The sequence below is a fragment of the Eucyclogobius newberryi genome, unplaced genomic scaffold (assembly GCF_026437365.1).
Source record: "Eucyclogobius newberryi isolate DKJ021-1_F unplaced genomic scaffold, fEucNew1.0.hap1 SCAF_8, whole genome shotgun sequence".
Lineage (NCBI taxonomy): Eukaryota > Metazoa > Chordata > Actinopteri > Gobiiformes > Gobiidae > Eucyclogobius > Eucyclogobius newberryi.
In genome coordinates, this window is record NW_027316500.1 from 9,389,284 (window position 1) to 9,409,561 (window position 20,278).

Sequence of the window (20,278 nt, forward strand, 5' to 3'; positions counted from 1 at the left end):
TTTAAGGTCAAGTGCAGCAAAAAAAAGAAGAAGAGATATCTCCTTCTTCTGTCAACATCTTGTACTTTCAAAATATTTATCAACCCAGAAGCTCTCACGTCAAAAGGCTATTTTTAGACACATCAGTATGACATCATCTGGCGTGTTTCCACAGCTGTGTTTTTCAAAACTGTCCCAGACCAATAACACAAACAGAGGTGGAGGAGATTTCGAGCCATAATAGGAGTTTCTAGTGGACTCAAAAAAACCAGCGCCGTCAGCTAAACCTCCAGCTCACTTTTGTGCAGGACTGACAGGGCCGCACCGCCTTCCGCCAGCCCCACTCTCTCCAGAGACGAGGGCGACCCTTCAGCCCGGGAGCAATGCGCCGTGGGAACTGAGCTGCAAAGGACCATGGGAAAGGAGGTGAAGGAGGAGCAGAATCGGCTAAAAGGATTCGTGGTAAGTCGCTGGAGTAACCGCAGAGTGTGAGACAAACAGTGACATCAGAGAGGCTCAAAGATGAACTCAGCCGCTCTCAGTGGGGAGCTCTGCGGCGGGGCAGTGATGCATTCTGGGGCAGTGATGCATTCTGGGCTTGGCTTTGGAAAAGGCCGCAGTAAAGAGTATAAAGAACACTGTTTGGAGGTTTCTCGTTAGCGTGAGTGGCCTAGTTCTTCAATCTCACCTGTCTTTTTTTAAATTTAGTGGAAAGATCCAGTACCCCGGGTGGTACATCTGCATACACTTCATTATTCTGTGTTTTACTATGTCAGTACTTTCAGCAAGGATCCAGAATCTAAAATGTTTCAAATGATGCCCCATAGGAGTCACGGGAAAAGCTTTTAAAGGTGTTATTTTTCCTGGCTACAAATGTGTGTCGATTTCCCTGACAATTGTCAAACCAGGACTGTTCAGCGTAGTTCAGTGGTTGGCCAGAGCAAATATGACTTTCCTGTCAATCCAAAACTCACAATTTTAAAATCATTTCATTTAATGGTTGCAATAATATCTTGGCGTGCAGTCGGTCGAACAAAAGCACACAGTCAGTGGATTAATATTAACAGATGCCGTCTGGTTCAAATCAAGGTGAGGACGGAGCGCTCAGGATATGAACTCTTCACAGGTGACTTTTAGTATAGTATAGTTTATAGTATAAACATTTGTGCAAAGACGTAGTGTTATAAAGCATCCATAAAATAAGAGCTCAGTTTCATTTAGTTTAAACATCCTCATTTGAAGTCTGCTTTTATAAGGCCATCAGATACTGTTTTTTATTCTACCTCAACCTGAACCAAAAAACGTTCCTATCTTTTCATTATATTCCATTATTCTCCATAACTCTATAACTCAGAATTACTCCAGACCGTCCTTCCAGAGCATACTATAGAGCTACAGGCCCTTTCTGGTTCTCTGCTTGTGATTAGAAGTCATAGTAATTAGGATTCAGATCTTCAAACCTTGAAGAAGACGAATTGTTCTTATTCAGCATTAAAGCTACAACATATGTAGATCGGGATTTTACATTTTGTTAACTCATTGCAAACCGAAATATTGATTTAAAACAGCTTCATAATACAAACAGGTCCACTGACTTCCTGTTAAAAAACTGCAGACAATTCCCACTTCTTCATAGTGACATTTCACCATAACAAGCTGCAGATTTTCATTTACATATTTTTGGTTGCGTGACCCTAGAAAAAACATTCATATCTTTTGAATAATCACAAGTAAGTACAAAGTAGAGGTTGAAATACAGGACAATACAGGATTACTCACACATGCATGAATCAATCAAAATACAACTGAATGAATGATAAGGAAACATGATTCAAACACGGCTCATATAAGTCAATTCTACATAAAACGTCACCTTTAAAAACCAGACAAAACTGAAGTCAAACAGTTCAAAGTAACTCGTCGTGTATTATCCCGTTTGTCTAAGTTACGAGACGCCGTGAACAGGTCGCTTGGCTGACATGGGGCAGTCCCTGGCACCGCGCCGCCACCAGCACCTTCATAACCGCCTGACACAGTGACATAGTATAACATAGTATAACCGTGTACATTCAATACTGTATGACTTCTCCATATGTGGCCCCGGTTCAGTGGACTCCATCTTCACTGGACGAGCGTCTGTTTCTCTGGCTGATCGTGGCCAGATGTGAAAGCTGCTCACCAGATGCTGTAGGTGCAAAGTGATAGTTCATGGCTGATATCATTTCATTTTAGTTTGCTGAAAACCCCACTGAGAAAGTAAAGAGTGGATATAACAGTTCTCAGATATTGTACTGTATGTCTCATAAAATTCGACAAAAATGAAGTTTATTTATGTGGCAAATAATACTTTTGACACTTTTTAGAATTTAGTCGCTGTATTTTAGTATAACAGGCACCAGAATTACTACACCTTAATAAGCCTTAATAAAGCATGAATAAATATTTAATTCACAATGAAAAAATATGTAATTCACAATAAAATAATATTTAATTCACAATGAAAAAATATTTAATTCACAAAGAAAAAATATTTAATTCACAATGAAAAAATATTTAATTCACAATGAAAAAATAGTTTATTAAGAATCATTCAGGCTTTGTGGGATTAATTAAGTAGTAGTACTATTGAACTTGAATTTTCTTAATACAGTTTTTTTTCAGTCAAACCGTTTAGTTATTATACAGTTTACAGCACAAAGGGCTTTATTTAAAGGCGCAATATGTAACTTTTCCAGTGAGAAATCTGCCATCTTGGAACTGTTATTGCTTTGTTAGTACTTTGCCTGGAATGTTCCACAGTATGGTATTAAATGTACCTGCACTTTCAATCACAGCTGTTTTTTGTTTCTTTAAACACTTGACTTGAAACGTGGCCTGGTGACGTCTCCTCCTCGTCTCCATGGAGATAGACACTGTGCAACATTCATCTTCTAAGCTAGTTTTGCACATCATTCGGTTCATACTGTATAATTGTGTATTTATGTTCAGTCAAAGTCTATAAAATCTATATTTATCCAAACACTTTATTTTATGCATGTGTTTTATTTTGTCATATTTATATTTTTATATTTTTCTATTATTATTAATTGTTTTTTCAATGTTGCATCACAGTAAATTCCTAGTTTGTGAATTTTGTTCACTTACAAAGGCATTCCAGTTCAGAATAAGCGGTATCGCATCGCAAAATGCAACGCAATTTCTCTCAAATGCATTCGTCAGAAAAAAGTGCTTTTGTAGGAAGCAGGAAGGAAAGACCTGTGAAACCTCTCCTTCGCACATCGAGGGTGGATCAGTCTCTCACTGAAGCTGCTCTCCAGAGCGGACAGAGTGTCCTGCAGGGGGCGACACTCATGGTCCAGCATAGATGTGAATCTAACCATTACCCTTCTGTCCCCCACCTCCTAAATAATCGTCTTATATCAATGGAAAATATTGATTGTTAGTCACTTTCGTGTTTTGTTATGCAATTATTAAATTGCTGTACAAATTTGAAAAAAATAACGGATTGTTTAGCAGCGCCGCTATACAAGTGAAAATCCTTAATCTAAGCCCTGCAATAGTCCTTTTCCTGACACCAGAAAATGTACACAGTGCACCTTTAAATTCCAAGTATTTTTAGTTTGCCGTAAAGCCGGTAATGCATATAATAAAGTTCTATATAACTGAGGTTTATTGCACTGTTTTGACCAAAGAAATGAGTAAAGCCAAAATAAGTCACAAGTGAATGCTATAGTGTCTAAATGAATGGCTCTTTTAGTCACAGCAGTATAATGTTCACCCATTAGCGTGCGTTTACGAAGCGAGAAGAATTGATTAAGATTTCTTACAGGTATTACAGCTGTCAATGTAATATCTTTAGCAGAACCTGGCTTATTTCACCCAGAATAACCAACCTTTGTATATTAGTGCGCTTGTGTCATTTGTCGGGGGAAACTTTAGACTTGTCTGGGCATCTGTCCACGCAGTCCACCCTCTGGCCACAATACAACATTCACATGACCGCTAAGTGTGAAATTACAAATTAATCCACGTCGTCATCATTGTCAGAAGACATTACCGACTTGTCATGTGGATAATACTGCGGAGTTTCCCTTAAAATACGACCCTGTGTTGTGTACAGGGCGCTGCTGATGCTGGCAACGGTCAAGCCCAGGAGCCGGATCCAGCGAGCCTTTCGTCACCCATGGGAGAGTCGGCCGTCTGCGCCAATGATGTCATAGCCAGACACCAGCTGAAGGGGGAAAGGTGACATTTGGGGCCCGGGACGCTCTCTCTGTTACTTACATAATGAGGGGTCTTTATGTAAGTCATAATTGGAGTCACATGGCCGTGTTTTTCTTTTGCAGCAGGAAGCCCAAAGCGGAGCCCAAGAACGACACCGCCCAACCAGGCCACCCACCGCTCCACGCCCAGCTCCACAAGTTCACCGTGTCTGCAGACAAGGTGAGCGCAGCCAGGAGCGGGGATGTTTTCACTATAGCTTTGTACAGAAAGTCGCTGAGATTTAAGGGGAAAACGATGTGATATATTATGTTATGTTATTATACTGTGTCAGAGGTGGTTAGAGAAGCCAAAATGTGGTTTTAAGTAAGATTAACGTTACTTTAAACTATTATTTCTCATATTGGAAGTAAAAAGTAGTGGCTCAAATAATTACTTGAGTAAGAGAGTGCAGAAAAACAGTTTGAATGTGAAATGTATTCCTAAACTGTAATGTATGATTTGAGTTAATGTAATCGGACAAATTTGGGACAGATTCTGGTATTTCCAAAGGATTGACAGAAAATCAAATCATATTTAATGCTGATCATATGAAGCTTTTGTCACAATAGAATCCCTCACAGTGGGAAGAGGAACCAAAACTTGTAACTCACTGTTACTTGGAACTGTGGAGGAGCACTTCCCACCTCTGTATGCAGTAATTTAATATTACAATAGGAACATAATCCTTTAAACTGGACTCAAATTCCTTAAAATATGACAATTAAAAAATGCAAGACTAGACTAAAAACTTTATTATTTAAATCACAATTTATTTAAGACTGTGGTAACACTTTAGGTTCCTTAGTAAACTATTTTAAAATGTATTTATAAGCACTAGTTATTTATTTATTTATTAGCACTTTACAAGCATAATTTAGTTACTGCGTTTAACAGTTTAATAAGCTGCTTATAAATGCTCTTCAAACATTTTGTATATGGCTTATTAACATTTATAAGGTATTAGAAGCCATCTACAAATGCTGGTAATGGTTTAAGTGCTTAAAAACAAATAATTACTATTTATTAACTCTTTTTAATTATGACAAACTTCATTTTAAAAGGTTACCAAGACTTCTGACACTTTCAATCAAATGGGAAAACGTTTTCTAAAAAATGTCTGGCCCCAAAAAAATGATTTACATTAGTGTGCAACCCTAGCGTGAATTTCATATTAATCCATAGTGGGCAAAAAATTGCTTAGTTCCCACATTAATTTTCTGGTCAGCATTACGTTTGTTATTAGAACGCCACAAAAACAAACCACAGACGTTATGTCACGTTTTAAATCAAACTGAAGTTGTCACGCACTTCAGACTAAGAGCATTCTGAGTGTGCTACGTTCGCAGTAATTGTCCAGTAACTGTGGAAAACATTTGATTTTTGTCCCTCGTTGCCATAGCACGCAAATGCCAGTTCAATTTGTATCTTCTCCTGCGCTGACCCTGGTTTGTTTTCCTTCTGTCCTTCCTATCTCCATCCTAGACTCTGTCCTGGCTCAAAGACAACGTGTCCTTGGCCACTCAGATCTGCTCCGTGGCCAGTTTTGAGGGTCCCGAAGCCGCCCGCAGGTGTCAACGCACTTTGGAGGAGGAGATACTGAACAACAGGACAAGGATTGAGGTGGTGAAAAAGGTAGGATAAGCATGTTCCTTATACTATAATAATAATATACTTTCAAACTTTGTAACATAACGACACACCTTGTATTTTAGTACAATAAGTAATGTTGTTATTTTGCAACACTAGCTACAGATTTAATTGCCTTAATAAAGCAAAGACTTAAATTATAATGACATATTTTTTCTAAAGACTAATTCAGGCTTATTAACTTCTTAATTACTATGAATTGATTGTAAAGCCCTCTGAGTGTCTTGAAGGTAGAAAAGCGCTATGTAAATACTTAATTAAGTTGTTATTAAGTCTAAATCATTCTTTATAAACTGTTCGTGCATCATGGATTAAGACTTTGTTCATGCTTTATTGAGTCTACCGTATTTTCCGGACCATAAGTCGCACCGGACCATAAGTCACACCGGAGTATAAGTCGCACCAGCCAAAAAATGCATAATAGAGAAGAAAAAAACATATATAAGTTGCACTGGAGTATGAAATGCGGTTGCAAGTGTGAAATAACAAATAATATCACATATAAGTCGCTCAGGAGTATAAGTATATAAGTATAAATATAAGTATAAGTCGAACCCCGGCCCAAACTATGAAAAAGTAGTATAGTGCGACTTATAGTCCGGAAAATACGGTAATTAAAGTGAAGTTATTGTTAAGTGGAACATGATATCAAATTGGGGATATTCACATTTAAACTTTTATTGCGATTATTTTTAACGAATCTTTCCAAATGAAAAGGTTATGAAGCAGTGTGACATCAAAAGCCTGCACTTTACATTTAGAGTATAGATTACATTTAAATGACTTATTTCTCCTTTCACATTCTTCATGATTATCCTTTAAACCCTATAATCATGACTATATTGTGACGAATAACCACCATTTTCTACAAAGCCTGACATCTCTGTTGAGCTTTGTGGATGCATAACTTTCACATTCTGTAACAGGGTTTTAGTAAAAATAACGAATAGCTATTTTCAGGACATTTCATTTTAGATAAGATAACACATCATAAATCCCATTTGCCTGTCATCACATGCTCACATCGCACTCGTCCAATTCCTCAGGAGGGCCGTGGGCTGGTCCGAGCGCAGCACCCGGGCAGCTCCAGGATCCAGGAGTTCTTGGGCCAGCTGGAAGTGTTGTGGGACGAGCTGCGGAGGAGGCACCAGAGAAACGCACTCTTTCTGCAGGCCTCTGAGGAGCTGGGGTTCAGGGTAACGCTCATAAAACATCCGGCGCAAGCTCTCCTCTGAAGTCCGACCAAGGCACACTCAACTCTGAAAATATAGAGAAAATGATTGCTTATGACGGATGACTCTAGATCAGCTTTCCCAATACAGCAGTCTTTACACTGGAGTGGGGCCTAGGCTGTGCACGCAAACACTGACAGATAGGACTCATTTATGTCTCGCTGACATAATAAAAAGCCTGTAGTTAGAAAAACAAACCCGAGCTGAACTGTGACTGGTACTCTCACAATGGACAAGTATAAAACATGGCACGCATAAAGCATGGCAACACAGAGCTGCTGTGTACGTCTACTTAAGAGTCCAGAGTCGTTTTTTGAATGGTTTAAAGACTCATCTGAGAAAATAAACTGCTCCAATTGGAAAAGACTGGAACATATTTATCACAATTATGACTGGTGATGAGAGTTAGTTGCAATTCGGACTCATATTTCAACACTGTTGAGCACTTCATCCATTATCGGCCAAAGCAGTGACCTCATGGCTGGTCTGTGTGCCTGGCCCTTGTGTTTTCATGCAGGTTGTAAAAGTGCTGCAGGCCCTGGTCAGCCTGAACGCCTGGCTCGAGTCGGTGGAGCTTTCCGTGAAGGAGTCCTCATTGGCCGCTGACCCTGTAACTATGAGTGTGGCCGAGCGACAGAGCTGCCTCCTGGAGAGAGAGGTGACGGCACGAGGCCATGAACTGAGCGCGCTCAGGCAGGAAGTGGAGCGGCTGCACTGCCACAGTCACCCGCTCACCCGAGGGCTGCCTGCGCGCATGGACGCCGTGGAGAGAAAGTAGGTTCATAAAGTACACAGAGGAGCTCGGGGTCACAGGACCGCCCTGCCTCTGTCATTGTGGAAAAGCAGTGTTATGAATGTGAACTATGAGGCTCCACGCTGGTGGTGCTCTTAACTCTGGTCAGGAAACTGCTCAATGTTTCCAGGCTTTTGCTGCACTACAACATGGAAGAGTTTATTCACAAAATACACTCCACACCGAAGACAAACAATTTCACCCCATAAACCACTAGAATATATGTTCATATATCCCATATGTTTTATTTAAAGGTTGGCAGTGAAAGTCTCTATGTGCTCATTCATTACTGGATTCGAGTTGATTAATTTGTAATTCATGAGTTTCTCGGAGCGGTCGACCCCACAGTCTGTCAGTGCGTGTCAAACTCGCCCTGTCCATGTTTTCTAATGACGTCTCTCTCATCGACTGGACATGTTTGAGCCATGTACTTTTGGTAAAGCCCATATGAATCACACTGAAATTTGGGACCTTCCAGTGTCCATAAATACATGTTAAAGCTCTGACCAAACTAAACAAAGGAAAGAAAGCCCTTGGTTTAAGTGTTTCCAGAGTGAGAGTGTTGCTCTGACGTCATTATTTATTGCCACAACATCTATTCAAGTATCATTTATTACGGAAAGAATACGTTTTTATATTGCTCCCTTAACTATCACAAATACTGTATAAACTCTCCACAGACTATCCTGTCCCAAAGTACAGGTTATGTTTATAAGACGCATGATGTATGATTACACAAATGGTGCTCTAGCATGGTAAAACACTCTCTTGAGGTCTCTATAAAGTGGCTGTGTTGAAGGATGTATGGGCAGAATCTGGATACTCGTCGGACTGCTTAAATAAACATTTCAATAACAGTGTTTACGTCTTAAAGGTACCAGCACGTCCAAAGTGCCCTGACGCAGCAGAGTTCAGAGCTGCAGGACACGCGGATGCTGACGGAGTTTCTGGAGCAGGTCGAGCTGGAGGAGATCCACGAGAGGAGTCAGTTCAGCCTGGGACGGGTGAGCCGCATCTCGCAGGAAATATGCAGAATTCTAGCAATGTGGATGTAATTAGTTATATTTAAAATGGGAGAGGTGACTGGATACAGCGCACAACAGCATCGCCTGCTCTGATTGGCCAGAGCTCAGAGGATATGTGGAGTGCTGGCTAAAACAACTAAAATACATTTACACAGTTTCATTGATAAAGTCATGTATAAAAGACACTGTGTTCAAAGTAACATACATAAAAAGTGACACAATTTACTACTGCGTTGTAAAATACTAGTACTTTGTAAAATGCAATCCACTCGACCAACGAGTTGCACGTAACTGTACTTTTACTTGAGTACACATTTTCAGTACTCTACACAAACATGTGCATTGAAATATTTACATAACCACAGCTGAAGTAATGCTTTAAAAAGATAGAAAGTCAACGTCACAAAAACTTAAAAATAAATATAATTATTGTTAATAATAATAATAATAATACATTTGGCATGTATGTGAAAAAGAGTGTCTAGTGTGTCATATTACAACTTTACTAAAATAAAACAGGAGATCATATTAACATTCTGCAAAGTAAATGAATCAGAATCTGAAAGTTTTCTTGCTATTGTAAGTGAAAGAAATTCCCAAACTAGAAATGTGACATCTACATTTGCATTTCCTGTGTGTGCTTCTCAGCCTCTGCAGAGTGAAATGTCCCCTGCACCTACACTTATGGAGCTCCGGAGCGGCAGTGCCACAGAGCCCCTGCTGGAGCCCATGGGGGACCCCGTGGAGGAGCTGAGAGAGGCCGTGGAGATGCTTAACGACACAGTGAGGGAAAGAGGACGCTCTCAAAACCATGACCAGGCCATACGCGAGCTACTGAGCAAGGTATAAACTCTTCCTCAAGTATTTGTCCTGATTGTTTTGGGCTGAATGACGCTGGAGGAAACAGAGACACATCTGGTTCAGTCCTGTCTTTCTCGCCTTCTTATGCTCCATGTCACGTCGATTCAGCCTCATTAGAAGAAAGTGGCACATGTGTTTGAAGGAGGCCCATGACACTAAGCAGTAATTTGTCTTCTATTGAGAAACAAATAACACTCACACTGACAACACGATACAAGATCAAATTGAAGTTGAAATGGTTTGCAAAAGAAGAATATCAAATGTATTGTTTAAGTCACAAAAGTTGAAACAATTTAACTAATTTGATGTGGAATGTTTCAAAAGAAGGTGCATTTTAGAGTGTCTGCAGAGCCGCGCCGCGCGGCCGAAACTGCCATGTTATTTTTGTGCCGGCCACGCGCCGCGGCTCCTGAAACTGTTGTTAGGGTTAGGGTTAAGGTTAAGGTTAGGGTTAGGGTTAGGGTTAGGGTTTAGGGTTAGGGTTAGGGTTAGGATTAGAGTTAGAGTTAGGGTTAGGGTTAAGGTTAGGGTTAAGGTTAGGGTTAGGGTTAGGGTTAAGGTTAGAGTTAAGGTTAGAGTTAGGGTTAGGGTTAGGGTTAGGGTTAGGATTAGAGTTAGAGTTAGGGTTAGGGTTAAGGTTAGGGTTAAGGTTAGGGTTAGGGATAGGGTTAAGGTTAGAGTTAGGGTTAGGGTTAAGGTTAGGGTTAGGGTTAGGGTTTAGGGTTAGGGTTAAGGTTTGAGTTAGGGTTAGGGTTAGGGTTAGGGTTAGGGTTAGGATTAGAGTTAGAGTTAGGGTTAGGGTTAAGGTTAGGGTTAAGGTTAGGGTTAGGGTTAGGGTTAGGGTTAAGGTTAGAGTTAAGGTTAGAGTTAGGGTTAGGGTTAGGGTTAGGATTAGAGTTAGAGTTAGGGTTAGGGTTAAGGTTAGGGTTAAGGTTAGGGTTAGGGTTAGGGTTAGGGTTAAGGTTAGAGTTAGGGTTAAGGTTAGGGTTAAGGTTAGGGTTAGGGTTAGGGTTAAGGTTAGAGTTAGGGTTAAGGTTAGGGTTAGGATTAGAGTTAGAGTTAGGGTTAAGGTTAGGGTTAAGGTTAGGGTTAGGGTTAGGGTTAAGGTTAGAGTTAGGGTTAGGGTTAAGGTTAGGGTTAAAGTTAGGGTTAGGGTTAGGGTTAAGGTTAGGGTTAAGGTTAGGGTTAGGGTTAAGGTTAAGGTTAGGGTTAAGGTTAGGGTTAGGGTTAAGGTTAGGGTTAAGGTTAAGGTTAGGGTTAGGGTTAGGGTTAAGGTTAGGGTTAGGGTTAGGGTTAAGGTTAAGGTTAGGGTTAGGGTTAAGGTTAAGGTTAGGGTTAAGGTTAAGGTTAAGGTTAAGGTTAGGGTTAGGGTTAGGGTTAGGGTTAGGGTTAAGGTTAAGGTTAGGGTTAGGGTTGCCATGAGGCTATAAGGGAAATGCCGCGGTCCCTGAAATTGCGCGGCTATTTGACCGCGCCGCGGCTCTCCAGCCACGGCCTTTTATAATAACTACACCTTAATGATCCATAATTAAGCACAACAAATATGTAATTAATAAATGACAAACGTTTCTTAAGATGCATTCAGGTTTGGTACTATTTAAGAGATTAAGAGTTAGGATTAGAGTAATAATTAAGTAGTTACTAAGCCTGAGCCTGAGTTAAATCTTTGTTCATGCTTTATTACAGCTAATCAAAGTGTAGTTATTATTGTTGAGTGTCATAAGGTAATTAATTAATGAAATGAATCATGTCTTCTTTTTAAATAATTTGGTTTGTTTGTTTGTTTTGAAGTTATAGGTCATTTTTCTTCACATTTTGAGCTATTTTACTGTATTTTCACATTTGTGCGATGCTTGAACCTCAACCAAGGCATTTAAAGGCACATTTTGAATGGATTGCAGAAAAATATCTGTTTATCATTATCGGACTATTCTTTAAAAATATCTAGATACTCGTTTACAGCAACAGCGACCAAACATAAGCGCTAATAATGCTTTTGTCCGACACAGCATGCCAGTCTGGCCGTGCGTGTGGAGGAGAGCTTGTGTCGCAGCAAAGACCTGGGCCTGGACATTCTGGAGAAGGAGACAGACATGGCGGTCCAGTGCGAGCCGGAGCGCTGTGGTTTGGACGCCCTGTGGGAGGAACAGGACCACCTGGAGGTGAGACGGGCCTGGTCATGTTGTCATCACTGGCTAAACATTTAACACGGCTCGCTGGTGCTAATAGCGCTACACACAGACTGAGTGCAGGAAGCAAAGGGAAAATTAGACCAGAGTGACGTTATGGCTCTCAGCAGAGCACAGTCCACTACAATCGGAGAAACAGCTGCCAGACTACGTCAAAACAAGATTAAATTACACTAATGGAGTTTTACGAGTCATCGTTGGCCACGTTTTTTCAATATTGATTATAAAATGTGGTTAATGATTTGATTTCTAAAGTTGTGCCCAAATTTGCCTTCAATCTTGTGCTGGCTCCAAGGTCCTCATTATAAATACTGTTTGTGGGTTTATGTGGTTGCATTTGTTTCATTTACATGTTTATAATACAACATAAAGATGATTAAAGGAGACATATTATACTAAATCAACCTTAATGAGCTTTTAAACTTCTTACATCAGTGTTATCTCATCATTACCTTATACAAAGTTGTATTTAGTTACTGCTTGTTGGAGCGATCCAGCATTGTCCTCAAACGCTTAGACAATTCCTCTTTTCACCTACCCCCTATCCCCACCTACATCCATGTACTCAATTATGATTTTCTTTCTTTTTTTTAATGTCACGTAGCTACTTTTCAAAAATGAAAACATGTAAATGACAATCCGCTGCTTAGTATCACTATGAAGAGGCGGAGCTTATCTGTTCAGCAGGTTTGAAGGACAGGAAGTTTAAGGACCTGTTTCTATTATCAAGTTTACAATTAATAAAATCTAAAATTATTACGTATATCAATAATAAGTACCAAGAAAAAGCAGAATTTAAATGGCTGGAAATGTATATTAAAATCATAGATATATGATCATTGATATTGAAAATATAGTATAAACATGCATTTGTTATTAGCAAGATGTTTATAACTATGAAGAAAGTTGGGACTTAATCGTACGGCCGATATATCGGTCGGGCCCCCGGACATACAAGTGTGAACGGGCCCTTAATGTGATCGAAGTATTTAGCAGCCCATACACGCAACTGCTTTCTCCCCACTTTGGAACAATAATTTGCAATACTTTCTCACAGTGTCAGCCCATTGTTTGTGATGTTTAATGGATTACATAAACTCGACTGTAAAATGACACGCAAACACATGCAGGATATTTGTTCCACACAAGATGTTTATTTATGCTGGTATTAGTCACTGTTCTGTGAGCTCGTGTTTGCATTTGTGATCAATCTTTAGGAACGAGGAGGGGTCGGGGGGGGTGGCAGGTTGGATGTTGCGGCGGTAAAGTTTGCGTGGGTCTTGTTTATCTCACACACATCTGTCTGGACTCGAACACAAGAAGAGAAATGACCTCATTGCGAACTGAAAATAGCCACGGCGTCAGCAAACAGGCATCCAACACTACACTATGTTCTTGTAGCTGAGAAAAATAAAGCATCGCTCCAAGAGAACCAATGCTATTAATTACAGCCTTGTCAAAAAGTGAAGAAAATGTGGCCAGGCGTATAGTGCGGTGAGCCATGTGTGCGCCATATGTATCTCAGTGTAAAGCTATTGAGATGAGGTCATAGCTCTAACACAATAGATATGGCCTTTATGACTGATCCCACTGTTTGAACTTTTGTATTTTCTGTTTCATCAAAGCGTTTTCAGGGTTACAAAGTTCAAATGCATGAAGAAAATACAAGACAAAATACACAAATAAACACATGTCAGAGGCAAATATTTAATTTGTTACATTACATATAATACAAGTCATAAATCTAAAGTAGATACGTTGAATAGTTTAAAAGAGATGAGTTTATAGCATGCTAACATTGTCATTTTTGCTATTACTGGTTAAACAGTATTTTTTTTTTTTATTTATAATAATCTATGGGTTTTGTTGTGTTTGTTTGTTTGTTTATGGACTCCTGAATTTTTCCTAAGGGGATCAATAAATTATTCATCAATCTATCTAGAAGGAAGGGGAGGGATTTAAGGAATTACCGCAATGTTTTGCCTGTAAGATTAAAAAAAATATTCACAATAAATTAAAGATGAGTGTTTTAACAAAAAATACATGTGGAATGAAATAAGTGATTAATACCCATCAGTTAAATAGATGGTGTTGCAAATTGAAAAAAGATAATTAGTTTAGTAAAGACGTGTCAGTGTCTCCTCTATCTCACAAAAATACCAAACATTGTTGATGTCCACGTATTTGAACGAGTGACTATTGACAGCAACATTTTAAAGTTGAGTTTTCTCCGCAGATCGACTATGAGCTCATCCGGGTGGAGGTCAAAGCGCTGGAGAGCCGGGCCACGCGTCTGGAGGAGCTGTGCCCGGAGCGAGTGCACATTTTCGGGGCAAAGGTCCAGGCGACGCTGCAGGGCTGGTCCGAGCTGGGGGCGAGCGTGAAGGAGAACAACTCACGGCTGCGAGAGTTTGTGCTGCTCCAGGACTTCTTCAGGAGCTATCTACAGATGATGTAAGCGGGCGGAGCTCTGGCTTTGCTGTAATGGTCTTCTGAGAGCATTACACAGGATGTTCTCCCAGTCAAAAACAGATCCCTTTAAGGCTCGTCACACCAAACACATTTGGAGTGGAATTTGGACGATGGTGTTGAAACTACCGTACACACAATAACTCCCACTCAACTCTTTTTTTTCTAAATACATAGAGCTGCAGTAAATGAATAGCACATTGAAATACTTATTTAGTATCTATAATTCGTCATAGAAGTTACTTATTCCACTCTCTTCATCTCAAATTTTATCGTATCTTAAGTGCATATAATAAACACTGAGCCCAAAAAATACCTCTACTCCAGCAGTTATTTATTGAACGATAAGTCGATATAGTAATTATTGTGTCAGACTGTAGTGTAAACATGTCCCCAGTGAAATGTTTAAAGATGCACTAACTAACGTCTTCTGGTGGAGGGTGTGTCACATGTTTGTCTCCATGGATATGCTATTGCTTTGTTTGGAATGGTCCACAGTTATGGCATTACACGCTTATCTAGTCTATTAAAAATATTGCACGCATTGTTATTGTGAGCGGACTTGCTTCTCCACAGATGTGACCTGTAACTTGGCCTGGTGGCGGGTAGTGATGGCGGATCGATACCAACATAGTCATATGTCGATACTGACTGAGGCGACATAAAGTATCAGTTCAAATTTGTATACCGTATATATTTTAGTTTATCTGCAAATAAATTGAACATATTTGTAGATGAATTAAATTATAAATAATATGTTTCAAAATGTATACAAAATAAATAAAAAAAATCTGAAGTATTGATCTTTTTAGAATAGTTCAAAAATGATGTAATATATATATATATAAAGGTTGTATTTATTATTTTATTTAGGTTGTATTTATTCTTATTCTTATCATTATTCTTATTACTTTAATTAGTAAAAGAGTTTTAATTCATTTTAAAACAAAACTCACTCATTGGCATTGGTTTCGAATCAATATCGCGATACTTACCATAGTATTACTTGGTATCGGATCAAAACAGATTCACTGGTATCGCCCTTCGCTAGTGACAAGTCCATCACCACAAAAGTTACACAGTGCACCTTTAAACGCACAGCAGAAGGAGCACATGTTTCCTGGGCCTCTTTTTGACAAAGCGATGACTCTGTTTCCTTTCACAGAACAAGCCTGCTCATCGTCATGTTCTGTGAATGTTTTACTCCTCTAAGACTCTAACCTCTGTCTGCTTCCTGTTCCTGCAGCTCATGGACCGAAGACACAAGGTCCTGCATTTTCTCAGACACCGCTCTGCATCATGGGAAAGATGGACAGGCGCCGATGGCTCCAGAGCTGGATTTGCAGATCGAGCAAAAGTTTGAGGAGTTCGAGGAGCTGGCAGCTACGGGGAGGAACATTTTAGACACAGAACATCACCTCAGTCAAATGGTGAGAGACGCTTCGCACGCCGACACGGTAAAGATCGTACAAACGTCTGGTGAATAAACGGTTTTGTCCGCGTTGAAGGTGAGAGAGCGCATGGAGGAGCTGAGGAGTATGTTGGGCTGGATCTCAGTGCACTGGAGGGCACAGAAGCAGCAGTGGCTTCAGAGACAGGAAGCACAGGATAATGTTTACTCCATAATGTGCTCATCGCTGGCAAAGGTATAACAGACGACTAAAGCATTTATTTAGGGGGGGAAACAAAACAACGAAACAATGCCAACATCATTATTTTACTGCTCAAAGGGCGTAAATTTGTGGCTAAACTATCCTAAAGTATCTGGTGTGCATGTTCTCCCCTTGTGTCTAGAATAAATATGTTTTCTCTTTTGCCACTGCCACTGAATATGTGTAGAACAGAGTCATCAATACTCCCTGGAAATCAGATTTGGAATTTAAATCCAGACTTTTCTAGTTAAAAGAATAAAAAACATGAGTTAAGTTGTTAAATAAGTGCGTGAGACAACCATATAGTGAGTTATGAACGGCGGCTTGACACCAAAAAACATGAAAAATGTATAAATCCTGACAGACGTATCAAAAAGTATATCCAAAATCTTTTAAAAATGCAGTTCTTAATATTTTTTTAATAAAATATTGAATTGAATTGAATTAAGACATGGTTGCTATTTTAGGTTTTCTGCACATATATTTAAACTTATCATTTTAGTTGAAGCTTAAATGGAGATAAAATAAGGATAGCCAAGGTAAAATCCTTTATATCAGAGGCGTTTCAATGTTTTTTAACACCTAATAAAGTCCACGACGAGGCTGATATTTACCTATGTCAATAAAAGCCCTAACATCATTTATTTTTTCATCTTTTTGCAGCCTGAAACACATCACCAATCACTGTATTCCCCCGTCTTCTCCTGTGACGAAGAACGGCAACAAACAGCCGGGGAAACCTCTTCTGTTCTGCGTAAACCTTCCAACACGCCGACAGAGGACGGATACGCGGTCATGAAAGGCGTTCCTCTGCACAGTCCTGACGTGAAGTCGCCGGCGTCTCCCAAATCATCCGTCTTCGTCCTCAAAGACAAAAGCAGCCCTGGCTTGGGAAACACCGTCAATCTCATCCTCAGCTTCGGTAACACGGGAGACAGCCAGGTGCAGGTCCTGGACGACGAGGAGGACGAGGAGGCTTCTGAACCTGTGCGCAGGGTGAGAAGCGGACGTTTTGTGTGTGTTCTTTTCACACTTAAAACATATTTCCATGTTGTCGTTTGCTTTTGGAACATTTCTCCAGCGCACGGGAACTCCTTTCTCAACTCTCACCTGCTTTAAGCCTCTTTCCTCAAGCTTTGTGTCCTGCTTTTTCCCCTATTTCTCCCTTCAGCCCGCTGTGCCACAACCTCCAGCCCGTAAAACGTTTTGGAAGCGCTGCCAGGGTCTTTTGGAAAATACTTTGGGTAGTTTAAAGAGAAAGAAAAAGATTTATCGGCAGAGTGCAAACGAGGTAAATTGCGTAGTGTGTGAACTGCATGCTGCGTCCAGAGTGCATGTTGAGAGTGTTTGTGAGCATGCTTCGTTAACATCAGAACAAGGTTATGGCCGTAAACCGCAATATTTTGTTAAAGGATTACACTGAGTTTATCCAAACTCGAGCTCAGTTCAGAGAAATATTATGTCATTCCAAACATGACTATTATGTTGCCTTATATCATGTCGCTGCAACGCTGTATATGCACTGCAGAAAAACTATTGCAATAGTTTTTTTGGCTTTGAAGAAATGGAATACAACGCAATTGATCTCACAGTGGAGAAGCTGACTTGTCATTGCAGCTCTTAATAATGCAGATTTGTGTTGTTAAATGATCGATACCATTTTCACTACCACAATGATTATGAGAAAAACAGTATTATTTTTAAACAAGAATCAAATTTTAAACACTAAATACCATGTGGTCTTCTGAAAAAACTCAAGACTATTCTAAAAATATCCAAAACAGGTCAAATGTTCCTATTTATGTGATTGTTTTTAGTATTGATACTTGTTTAAGTAAGTTTCGATACTGGATTGAGTACCGATTTGTATCTGAGTATTGGATTTTTATTAATTTTATTTTTAGCAAGTTTAGAGCAGAAGAAATTCAAAAGAGTATTTTAATTTTGTAATGAATTCCTTCCACTCTTTCTTGTTTTGTGTGAGTGTCAGACACAAAGTATCCCAGCTGCCTCGTACGTGAGCATTTGCACAGACTGGAAAACCGCCACTTAAACACAGAGACAGACAATTACACTTTAGATTCATTATGGACAATTTGGATTAGCCATTATTAGCCACATATGTCTGGGCAGTTGTAGGAAGTCCACTTAGGTCATGCAAACTGCTCACAGACTGGCCAGTCGTGTGTTGCATAAGGAGATTTAGACTCGAAAGACATTTACAAGAAAATAGGGCTGAACAATTGTGGAAAACCTTACAATCGTCATCATGATTTGTGTCACATTAAAGACATTTTTAGGGAACTTTAGGATTTGAGAGAAGTGAATTGAATCAAGAATGGATTTCAGAATGTTTGTAGAAGTCTAAACTACAAAATTAAAAGGTTTTATACAAAATAAGACATTATAAAGAGACAAAATATGTTAAATACTGTATTTTCCGGACTATGAGTCACACAGAAGTATAAGTCGCTCCAGCCAAAAAATGCATAATAGAGAAGAAAAAAAACATATATAAGTTGCACTGGAGTATGAAATGCGGTTGCAAGTGTGAAAATAACAAATAATATCACATATAAGTCGCTCTGGAGTATAAGTATATAAGTATAAATATAAGTATAAGTCGCACCCCGGCCAAAACTATGAAAAAAGGTGCGACTTATAGTCCGGAAAATACGGTAAATGCAGTATTTGATATTTAAAAATTGTGTCGGTTCAAGATTAAATTTAGTTTCATAGCTAAGACACAAAATGTTAATCTTGCTGCCCAATATGAAACAGGTTTAATACTAATTTTAAAATGTATTATGTAAAATAAGAGAGCAGTGAGTCACTTTGTTCTCCTGAAACGATCCCAGTTCAAACACGAGCTACGGTACATTTCCTCTCAGCACTTTCCCCTGACATTCACACTTGTCGTTGGGTCTGAACTGGCGAAAGGCGGCTGGATCGCACTGTTGACGGAGACGGAGTGAGGCTGATGAGTAACGTCCTCCTCCCTGCTGTGACTGTCGACAGAGCCTCCTCTTATGTCACCGCAGACCTGATGTCAACGGTCAGCCACGATTGTGCAAAATAAGTGACCTGAGCCTCACTTCCTATGAGCGCCATCGGAACCATGAGCAGTTATTCATCAGTTGTTACGATACTCGTGATATTGATGATCAGGCCTCTTGAGATAACACATTTTGACGTGTGATATACAATAGCTTCAGAAAATATCACATTAAGCAATAATATTGAAGCTACTTTATGCCCCTGACGCAATAACAACACTATAACCCTCAGTAATCCCAGTAAACTCTCTTCCGAATGCACATACACATTTATGATTCATTTTGTTATTTTTGTCTCATTGAAAACAGATGAAATGGCTTTCAGTATAAATTCCCTCAACATAAACTGGACTAACCTTTCACTAGATTGTTTCAACTGTAGCAAACAAGTTATAGTTCCCGAAATAAGCAACACAATTGAAGTGCTGTCACATCACAACCAAGTTTAGTCCAAGTAGTGTCCATGTATATGTATATGTATATCTATATGTATATGTATTATGTATAAGTGCTAAGCATCTCTGAGAACTCCTTCAAGACTGTTGTAAGACCATTTCAGGTGACGACCTCTTAAAGCTCATCAAGAGAACGCCAAGAATGTGCGAAGCAGTAATCAAAGCTAAAGGTGGCTTTGAAGAACCTAGAATATAAGACATATTTTCAGTTGTTTCACACTTGTTTTAAGTATATGATTCCACATGTGTTAATTCATAGTTTTGATGCTTTCAGTGTGAATCTACAATTTTGTTTTACATTTTTTATTCAATTAACTATAGCATAAAGAACATGCTCATCACAGCGCTAATGAGCAAAGACCTAAAAACACCTACAGCACCTCACGATTAGACAAAGGACAGAAGCGGTCGTGAACTCTCGCCCCCCCGACTCCACACAAGATGATTTATAGTCCAGGGCTACCACGGCAACAAGAGATTAGTCACAGAGTTGAAAGGTCAAACCAGTACAGCTGCTTATGTGACGGCATGTGTAGCATACGAGTTTGATTAAGGTGTTCCATGTCCTGTTCCTTTTGATAATGTTTTTTCTCTGTGGTTTGAAAAGTGTGTGAGTGAATTCCACTGAGTCCATTTTTGTCCGGACAGTTTGTGGTG

At 39.6% G+C, this 20,278-nt stretch overlaps 1 protein-coding gene across 5 annotated transcripts in view; it reads left to right on the forward strand.

Moving 5' to 3' along the window:
- Positions 1-20,278, forward strand: part of mymx (myomixer) — a 40,242-nt gene that overhangs the window by 10,792 nt on the left and 9,172 nt on the right. For 3 of the 5 annotated variants that reach the window (XM_072436385.1, XM_072436388.1, XM_072436386.1), the window contains exons 11-24: positions 288-441; positions 4,100-4,224; positions 4,326-4,422; positions 5,725-5,874; positions 6,936-7,085; positions 7,639-7,895; positions 8,789-8,918; positions 9,588-9,782; positions 11,810-11,962; positions 14,226-14,443; positions 15,705-15,888; positions 15,967-16,104; positions 16,774-17,106; positions 17,282-17,401. In XM_072436385.1, the coding sequence (XP_072292486.1) occupies positions 288-441; positions 4,100-4,224; positions 4,326-4,422; positions 5,725-5,874; positions 6,936-7,085; positions 7,639-7,895; positions 8,789-8,918; positions 9,588-9,782; positions 11,810-11,962; positions 14,226-14,443; positions 15,705-15,888; positions 15,967-16,104; positions 16,774-17,106; positions 17,282-17,401 (2,404 nt within the window). The remainder of the gene's footprint in view (positions 1-287; positions 442-4,099; positions 4,225-4,325; positions 4,423-5,724; positions 5,875-6,935; positions 7,086-7,638; positions 7,896-8,788; positions 8,919-9,587; positions 9,783-11,809; positions 11,963-14,225; positions 14,444-15,704; positions 15,889-15,966; positions 16,105-16,773; positions 17,107-17,281; positions 17,402-20,278) is intronic. The other 2 variants (XM_072436387.1, XM_072436389.1) reach the window with 2 other exon arrangements.